This window comes from Bufo gargarizans, chromosome 11, assembly GCF_014858855.1.
Source record: "Bufo gargarizans isolate SCDJY-AF-19 chromosome 11, ASM1485885v1, whole genome shotgun sequence".
Classification (NCBI taxonomy): Eukaryota; Metazoa; Chordata; class Amphibia; order Anura; family Bufonidae; genus Bufo; species Bufo gargarizans.
Window position 1 is genome coordinate 79,522,049 of NC_058090.1, and position 10,311 is coordinate 79,532,359.

At 45.9% G+C, this 10,311-nt stretch overlaps 1 protein-coding gene across 1 annotated transcript in view; it reads left to right on the forward strand.

Moving 5' to 3' along the window:
* Positions 1-1,030, forward strand: part of LOC122921330 (embryonic protein UVS.2-like) — a 41,375-nt gene extending 40,345 nt beyond the window's left edge. Inside the window, exon 12 of the mRNA XM_044271307.1 lies at positions 980-1,030. Coding sequence (XP_044127242.1) covers positions 980-1,030 — 51 coding nt within the window. The remainder of the gene's footprint in view (positions 1-979) is intronic.
* The last annotated feature ends 9,281 nt before the right edge of the window (positions 1,031-10,311 follow it).

Here is a 10,311-nt window from a genome sequence, read left to right on the forward strand (position 1 = left end):
GGTCATCAATATCAGATGGACAGGTATCCGACTCCTGGCACCCCCACAGATCAGCTGTGCTGGTATGCTTAAAGCATGCAATGCACAGCACCGTCACTTGAATATGACTGAGCTGTGCCTAGATCATTTGACTGATGAACATGCCATCATTGGTCTAGGAAGAAGTCGTAATGCTTCACCCTTTTCAAAAAGCTGTTCAACTGAGGTGTCGGGAGTAGGACCCCCAACAATCTGTTATTGATGACCTATCCTAGAATCTCAGAAAACCTTTTTAATTCTGGGTTTCATTATTCTAACATCTGGATGTATATGGTCTCCCTCTTTTTTCCACAGATCTCACTAAAAGGAACATATGACATAGAGTCAGCTATATCTTGCTATATGGATAGCCTGGAAGTCTATGGCAGTGGGGTGGAGGACACGTCACCCACATATATGTTTTGTGGAAAAGGCTCAATTTCTATTACTTCAGTTGGTAATAAAATCCTCATGAATTTCCAAACTAATAGATCCGTAGCGAGAAAAGGATTCCTTCTGACGTACACCATCTGTGAGTAACTTTTTAAAAAACTTTTTAGTTTTTAATATAACCGTGATATAAAAGCTTTTGAAGCCTATAAAGGAGTTTTTCTATCAAGTTATGATCAATGAAGTCCCATAAGGACCACCATGATAAGCAGAGCAAAGGGGGATCGTGTGAGCACCTAGGCTCCTTCACTGTATTACTGAACTTCGTAACATCTATACTTGAGTGGGTGTCAATGAGCTGAACATGTCTAACACAGTAACTCACTTATGGACATCACTAAACGATGTACTAATTTCCACGAAGAACACAAAAACAGCAAAAATTAAAACACCGTTGTATCTACTGACCATCACAAAATAGAGAATATTCAACTACAAATGAAGTGACACATCATATGTGAAATCTAGTGTAAAACATTCTAATTTTGATTATTTTATATCCTTTTTACAGTCAAGGCAACCTGAACCTGAAAATTTAACAAATTCATTTGAAGAAAATTGAAATGGCTGGAAAGACGGTGCTTTTTTTTCCTATATATTTTGATTTAAAATGTATTTGAGCGTTTTATTTTGTCATTTTTTTATTCTTAAATTTTAATATTACATTGAATTTACTGCTTAATAAACTTGGCTTTTCTACTGATTTTTTAAAACACTGTGTGTATTGTATATTTATGTCATCAACATAATGCAAGATCATCATCAGTATTATTCATCTATCAGTTTTATATAATAATTGTCATTTTCGAAGTAATTTAACCACTTCAGCCCCCCTAGCTTAAACCCCCTTAATGACCAGACCACTTTTTACAATTCTGCACTACACTAATTTCACGGTTTATTGCTCGGTCATACAACTTACCACCCAAATGAATTTTGCCTCCTTTTCTTCTCACTAATAGAGCTTTCACTTGGTGGTATTTCATTTCTGCTTACATTTTAACTTTTTTTGATAATAATCAAAATGTAACAAAATTTTTGCAAAAAAACTAAATTTTTCACTTTTTGTTGTAAAATTTTTCAATTTAAACTACATTTCTATATAAATTTTTCTCTAAATTTATTGTTCTACATGTATTTGATTTAAAAAAAAGATAAGTGTAAAATAAGTGTATATAAGTTCTACAGCATGGGTATATGTAAAAATACACCCCAAAACTAGAGTTGAGCGAACACCTGGATGTTCGGGTTCGAGAAGTTCGGCCGAACATCCCGGAAATGTTCGGGTTCGGGATCCGAACCCGATCCGAACTTCGTCCCGAACCCGAACCCCATTGAAGTCAATGGGGACCCGAACTTTTCGGCACTAAAACGGCTGTAAAACAGCCCAGGAAAGGGCTAGAGGGCTGCAAAAGGCAGCAACATGTAGGTAAATCCCCTGCAAACAAATGTGGATAGGGAAATGAATAAAAATAAAAATTAAATAAATAAAAATTAACCAAAATCAATTGGAGAGAGGTCCCATAGCAGAGAATCTGGCTTCCCGTCACCCACCACTGGAACAGTCCATTCTCAGATATTTAGGCCCCGGAACCCAGGCAGAGAAGAGAGAGGTCCCGTAACAGAGAATCTGGCTTCATGTCAGCAGAGAATTAGTCTGCATGTCATAGCAGAGAATGAGGCTTCACGTCAGCCACCACTGCAACAGTCCATTGGCATATATTTAGGCCCAGCACCCAGGCAGAGGAGAGAGGTCCCGTAACAGACAATCTGGCTTCATGTCAGCAGAGAATCAGTCTGCATGTCATAGCAGAGAATCAGGCTTCACGTCACCCACCACTGCAACAGTCCATTTTCATATATTTAGGCCCAGCACCCAGGCAGAGGAGAGAGGTCCCGTAACAGAGGATCTGGCTTCATGTCAGCAGAGAATTAGTCTGCATGTCATAGCAGAGAATGAGGCTTCACGTCAGCCACCACTGCAACAGTCCATTGGCATATATTTAGGCCCAGCACCCAGGCAGAGGAGAGAGGTCCCGTAACAGAGAATCTGGCTTCATGTCAGCAGAGAATCAGTCTTCATGTCATAGCAGAGAATCAGGCTTCACGTCAGCCACCACTGCAACAGTCCATTGTCATAAATTTAGGCCCAGCACTAGTGTTGAGCGGCATGTCCCATATTCGAATTCGCGAAATTTCGCGAATATTCGAAAGAATATTCGTAAAATATTCGCGAATATTCGAGTTCATTATTTCGCATATGCGATAATTCGAATTTTCGCATTTCGCATAATACATATGCTATGCAAAATTCGCATGTGCGCTAATGAAATCGCCTTACGAAGATTCGCAACTCAATTCAATCACTAATGTATGAATGCAAAGGCTGTTCTGGGACAAGTGTAGATATTCGCATGTGCGCTAATATAATCGCCTTACGAAGATTCGCAACTCAATCACTTTCTAGGCAATGTGAGACTTTTGGGAATCAATCGAGATACAGTGGGGGGTGATGACAGTAGTTGACAGAGTACAGATCAATGTAATCTGTAAGGTGGAAACTAAAATAAAAAATACGAATATTCGTAAATCGAATTTTACGAAGTTCGAAATATTCGCGAATATGGTGATATACTATATGAATGCACAGGCCTTTGCCTCTCTGTTCTGGGGACAAGTGTAGATATTCGCATGTGCGTTAATAAAATCGCCTTACGAAGATTCGCAACTCAATTCAATCACTAATGTATGAATGCAATGCCCTTTGCCTCTGTTCTGGGACAAGTGTAGATATTCGCATGTGCGCTAATAAAATCGCCTTACGAAGATTCGCACCTCAATCACTTTCTAGGCAATGTGAGACTTTTGGGAATCAATCGAGATACAGTGGGGGGTGATGACAGTAGTTGACAGAGTACAGATCAATGTAATCTGTAAGGTGGAAAGTAAAATAAAAAATATGAATATTCGTAAATCGAATTTTACGAAGTTCTACGTATTCGCGAATATGGTGCTATACTATATGAATGCACAGGTCTTTGCCTCTCTGTTCTGGGGACAAGTGTAGATATTTGCATTTGCGTAAATAAAATCGCCTTACGAAGATTCGCAGCTCAATTCAATCACTAATGTATGAATGCAAAGCCCTTTGCCTCTGTTCTGGGACGTGCCGATATTCGCATGTGCGCTAATAAAATCGCCTTACGAAGATTCGCGCCTCAATCACTTTCTAGGCAATGTGAGTAAGATCTTAGCTGTTGGACCTTTGGGAAACAATCAATTATATGTGTACTGTAATTTTGTGGGGGGGGAAAAAAAAAAAAAACGAATATTCGTTTTTACAAATATATAGCACTATATTCAAAATATTCGCGAAATCGCGAAGTTGCGATATTCGCGAAAAAAATTCGCTTTTCGAATATTCGCGCTCAACACTACCCAGCACCCAGGCAGAGGAGAGAGGTCCCGTAACAGACAATCTGGCTTCATGTCAGCAGAGAATCAGTCTGCATGTCATAGCAGAGAATGAGGCTTCACGTCAGCCACCACTGCAACAGTCCATTGGCATATATTTAGGCCCAGCACCCAGGCAGAGGAGAGAGGTCCCGTAACAGAGGATCTGGCTTCATGTCAGCAGAGAATCAGTCTGCATGTCATAGCAGAGAATCAGGCTTCACGTCAGCCACCACTGCAACAGTCCATTGTCATAAATTTAGGCCCAGCACCCAGGCAGAGGAGAGAGGTCCCGTAACAGAGGATCTGGCTTCATGTCAGCAGAGAATCAGTCTGCATGTCATAGCAGAGAATCAGGCTTCACGTCAGCCACCACTGCAACAGTCCATTGGCATATATTTAGGCCCAGCACCCAGGCAGAGGAGGGAGGTCCCGTAACAGAGAATCTGGCTTCATGTCAGCAGAGAATTAGTCTGCATGTCATAGCAGAGAATGAGGCTTCACGTCAGCCACCACTGCAACAGTCCATTGGCATATATTTAGGCCCAGCACACACACAGGCAGAGGAGAGAGGTCCCGTAACAGAGAATCTGGCTTCATGTCAGCAGAGAATCAGTCTGCATGTCATAGCAGAGAATGAGGCTTCACGTCAGCCACCACTGCAACAGTCCATTGGCATATATTTAGGCCCAGCACACACACAGGCAGAGGAGAGAGGTCCCGTAACAGAGAATCTGTCTTCATGTCAGCAGAGAATTAGTCTGCATGTCATAGCAGAGAATGAGGCTTCACGTCAGCCACCACTGCAACAGTCCATTGGCATATATTTAGGCCCAGCACACACACAGGCAGAGGAGAGAGGTCCCGTAACAGAGAATCTGTCTTCATGTCAGCAGAGAATTAGTCTGCATGTCATAGCAGAGAATGAGGCTTCACGTCAGCCACCACTGCAACAGTCCATTGGCATATATTTAGGCCCAGCACCCAGGCAGAGGAGGGAGGTCCCGTAACAGAGAATCTGTCTTCATGTCAGCAGAGAATCAGTCTGCATGTCATAGCAGAGAATGAGGCTTCACGTCACCCACCACTGCAACAGTCCATTGGCATATATTTAGGCCCAGCACCCAGGCAGAGGAGGGAGGTCCCGTAACAGAGAATCTGGCTTCATGTCAGCAGAGAATCATTCTGCATGTCATAGCAGAGAATCAGGCTTCACGTCACCCAACATTGGAACAGTCCATTGGCATATATTTAGGCCCCGGCACCCAGACACAGGAGAGGTTCATTCAACTTTGGGTAGCCTCGCAATATAATGGTAAAATGAAAATAAAAATAGGATTGAATGAGGAAGTGCCCTGGAGTCCAATAATATATGGTTAAGGGGAGGTAGTTAATGTCTAATCTGGACAAGGGACGGACAGATCCTGTGGGATCCATGCCTGGTTCATTTTTATGAACGTCAGCTTGTCCACATTGGCTGTAGACAGGCGGCTGCGTTTGTCTGTAATGACGCCCCCTGCCGTGCTGAATACACGTTCAGACAAAACGCTGGCCGCCGGGCAGGCCAGCACCTCCAAGGCATAAAAGGCTAGCTCTGGCCACGTGGACAATTTAGAGACCCAGAAGTTGAATGGGGCCGAACCATCAGTCAGTACGTGGAGGGGTGTGCACACGTACTGTTCCACCATGTTAGTGAAATGTTGCCTCCTGCTAACACGTTGCGTATCAGGTGGTGGTGCAGTTAGCTGTGGCGTGTTGACAAAAGTTTTCCACATCTCTGCCATGCTAACCCTGCCCTCAAAGGAGCTGGCATTGACACAGCTGCCTTGGCGACCTCTTGCTCCTCCTCTGCCTTGGCCTTGGGCTTCCACTTGTTCCCCTGTGACATTTGGGAATGCTCTCAGTAGCGCGTCTACCAACGTGCGCTTGTACTCGCGCATCTTCCTATCACGCTCCAGTGCAGGAAGTAAGGTGGGCACATTGTCTTTGTAGCGTGGATCCAGCAGGGTGGCAACCCAGTAGTCCGCACAGGTTAAAATGTGGGCAACTCTGCTGTCGTTGCGCAGGCACTGCAGCATGTAGTCGCTCATGTGTGCCAGGCTGCCCAGGGGTAAGGACAAGCTGTCCTCTGTGGGAGGCGTATCGTCATCGTCCTGCCTTTCCCCCCAGCCACGCACCAGTGATGGACCCGAGCTGCGTTGGGTGCCACCCCGCTGTGACCATGCTTCATCCTCATCCTCCTCCACCTCCTCCTCATCCTCATCCTCCTCGTCCTCCAGTAGTGGGCCCTGTCTGGCCACATTTGTACCTGGCCTCTGCTGTTGCCAAAAACCTCCCTCTGAGTCACTTCGAAGAGACTGGCCTGAAAGTGCTAAAAATGACCCCTCTTCCTCCTCCTCCTCCTCCTCCTGGGCCACCTCCTCTTGCATCATCGCCCTAAGTGTTTTCTCAAGGAGACATAGAAGTGGTATTGTAACGCTGATAACGGCGTCATCGCCACTGGCCATGTTGGTGGAGTACTCGAAACAGCGCAACAGGGCACACAGGTCTCGCATGGAGGCCCAGTCATTGGTGGTGAAGTGGTGCTGTTCTGTAGTGCGACTGACCCGTGCGTGCTGCAGCTGAAACTCCACTATGGCCTGCTGCTGCTCGCACAGTCTGTCCAGCATGTGCAAGGTGGAGTTCCACCTGGTGGGCACGTCGCATATGAGGCGGTGAGCGGGAAGGCCGAAGTTACGCTGTAGCGCAGACAGGCGAGCAGCAGCAGGATGTGAACGCCGGAAGCGCGAACAGACGGCCCGCACTTTATGCAGCAGCTCTGACATGTCGGGGTAGTTGTGAATGAACTTCTGCACCACCAAATTCAGCACATGCGCCAAGCAAGGGATGTGCGTCAAATTGGCTAGTCCCAGAGCTGCAACGAGATTTCGCCCATTATCACACACCACCAGGCCGGGCTTGAGGCTCACCGGCAGCAACCACTCGTCGGTCTGTTGTTCAATACCCCGCCACAACTCCTGTGCGGTGTGGGGCCTGTCCCCCAAACATATGAGTTTCAGAATGGCCTGCTGACGTTTACCCCGGGCTGTGCTGAAGTTGGTGGTGAAGGTGTGTGGCTGACTGGATGAGCAGGTGGAAGAAGAGGAGGAGGAAGCCGAGAAGGAGGAGGTGGCAACAGGAGGCAAAGAATGTTGCCCTGCGATCCTTGGCGGCGGAAGGACGTGCGCCAAACAGCTCTCCGCCTGGGGCCCAGCTGCCACTACATTTACCCAGTGTGCAGTTAGGGAGATATAGCGTCCCTGGCCGTGCTTACTGGTCCACGTATCTGTGGTTAGGTGGACCTTGCTACAGATGGCGTTGCGCAGTGCACACTTGATTTTATCGGATACTTGGTTGTGCAGGGAAGGCACGGCTCTCTTGGAGAAGTAGTGCCGGCTGGGAACAACATACTGTGGGACAGCAAGCGACATGAGCTGTTTGAAGCTGTCTGTGTCCACCAGCCTAAATGACAGCATTTCATAGGCCAGTAGTTTAGAAATGCTGGCATTCAGGGCCAGGGATCGAGGGTGGCTAGGTGGGAATTTACGCTTTCTATCAAATGTTTGTGAGATGGAGAGCTGAACGCTGGCGTGTGACATGGTTGAGACGCTTGGTGACGGAGGTGGTGGTGGTGGTGTTGGTGGTACATCCCCTGTTTGCTGGGCGGCAGGTGCCAACGTTCCTCCAGAGGCGGAGGAAGAGGCCGAGGCGGCAGCAGCAGAATAGGCCGAGGCGGCAGCAGCAGAAGAGGTAGCAGGGGGAGCCTGAGTGACTTCCTTGGTTTTAAGGTGTTTACTCCACTGCAGTTCATGCTTTGCATGCAGGTGCCTGGTCATGCAGGTTGTGCTCAGGTTCAGAACGTTAATGCCTCGCTTCAGGCTCTGATGGCACAGCGTGCAAACCACTCGGGTCTTGTCGTCAGCACATTGTTTGAAGAAGTGCCATGCCAGGGAACTCCTTGAAGCTGCCTTTGGGGTGCTCGGTCCCAGATGGCGGCGGTCAGTAGCAGGCGGAGTCTCTTGGCGGCGGGTGTTCTGCTTTTGCCCACTGCTCCCTCTTTTGCTATGCTGTTGGCTCGGTCTCACCACTGCCTCTTCCTCCGAACTGTGAAAGTCAGTGGCACGACCTTCATTCCATGTGGGGTCTAGGACCTCATCGTCCCCTGCATCGTCTTCCACCCAGTCTTGATCCCTGACCTCCTGTTCAGTCTGCACACTGCAGAAAGACGCAGCAGTTGGCACCTGTGTTTCGTCATCATCAGAGACATGCTGAGGTGGTATTCCCATGTCCTCATCATCAGGAAACATAAGTGGTTGTGCGTCAGTGCATTGTATGTCTTTCACCGCTGGGGAAGGGCTAGGTGGATGCCCCTGGGAAACCCTGCCAGCGGAGTCTTCAAACAGCATAAGAGACTGCTGCATAACTTGAGGCTGAGACAGTTTCCCTGGTATGCATGGGGGTGATGTGACAGACTGATGGGGTTGGTTTTCAGGCGCCATCTGTGCGCTTTCTGCAGAAGACTGGGTGGGAGATAATGTGAACGTGCTGGATCCACTGTCGGCCACCCAATTGACTAATGCCTGTACCTGCTCAGGCCTTACCATCCTTAGAACGGCATTGGGCCCCACCATATATCGCTGTAAATTCTGGCGGCTACTGGGACCTGAGGTAGTTGGTACACTAGGACGTGTGGATGTGGCAGAACGGCCACGTCCTCTCCCAGCACCAGAGGGTCCACTAACACCACCACGACCATGTCCACGTCCGCGTCCCTTACTAGATGTTTTTCTCATTGTTATGGTTCACCACAACAACAAATATATTATTTGGCCCAATGTATTGTATTCAAATTCAGCGGGATATAAATTTGAGGCCTAGTATTTAGGCGCTGGGTGACCGGTATGGATTTAGTGACAGAATTCGACTTGGAAATGCACAGAAGCGTGTGTGTGTGAAGTTATTCTGAATGACCCAATGTGCACCTTGAATATTATATACCCTTTTAGGGATAGATTTCAAATAGCTCTGATATAGCAGAAACCACTAAATTATGAAATTGCTAAATTGGGAATTGTATTTCAACCCAGAACAAGAAATGTGCTTGAACGGACACTAAATAACTCGCCCAGCTACAGCACTAACGAGAGATTTAGCAGGATATAAATTTGAGGCCTAGTATTTAGGCGCTGGGTGACAGGTATGGGTTTAGTGACAGAATTAGACTTGGAAATACACAGTAGCGGGTGTGTGTGAAGTTATTCTGAATGACCCAATGTGCACCTTGAATATTATATACCCTTTTAGGGATAGATTTCAAATAGCTCTGATATAGCAGAAACCACTAAATTATGAAATTGCTAAATTGGGAATTGTATTTCAACCCAGAACAAGAAATGTGCTTGAACGGACACTAAATAACTCGCCCAGCTACAGCACTAACGAGAGATTTAGCAGGATATAAATTTGAGGCCTAGTATTTAGGCGCTGGGTGACAGGTATGGGTTTAGTGACAGAATTAGACTTGGAAATACACAGTAGCGGGTGTGTGTGAAGTTATTCTGAATGACCCAATGTGCACCTTGAATATTATATACCCTTTTAGGGATAGATTTCAAATAGCTCTGATATAGCAGAAACCACTAAATTATGAAATTGCTAAATTGGGAATTGTATTTCAACCCAGAACAAGAAATGTGCTTGAACGGACACTAAATAACTCGCCCAGCTACAGCACTAAGGACAGATTTAGCTGGATATAAATTTGAGGCCTAGTATTTAGGCGCTGGGTGACCGGTATGGGTTTAGTGACAGAATTAGACTTGGAAATACACAGTAGCGGGTGTGTGTGAAGTTATTCTGAATGACCCAATGTGTACCTTGAATATTATATACCCTTTTAGGGATAGATTTCAAATAGCTCTGATATAGCAGAAACCACTAAATTATGAAATTGCTAAATTGGGAATTGTATTTCAACCCAGAACAAGAAATGTGCTTGAACGGACACTAAATAACTCACCCAGCTACAGCACTAACGAGAGATTTAGCTGGATATAAATTTGAGGCCTAGTATTTAGGCGCTGGGTGACAGGTATGGGTTTAGTGACAGAATTAGACTTGGAAATACACAGTAGCGGGTGTGTGTGAAGTTATTCTGAATGACCCAATGTGCACCTTGAATATTATATACCCTTTTAGGGATAGATTTCAAATAGCTCTGATATAGCAGAAACCACTAAATTATGAAATTGCTAAATTGGGAATTGTATTTCAACCCAGAACAAGAAATGTGCTTGAACGGATACTAAATAACTCGCCCAGCTACAGCACTAAGGACATATTTAGCTGGAT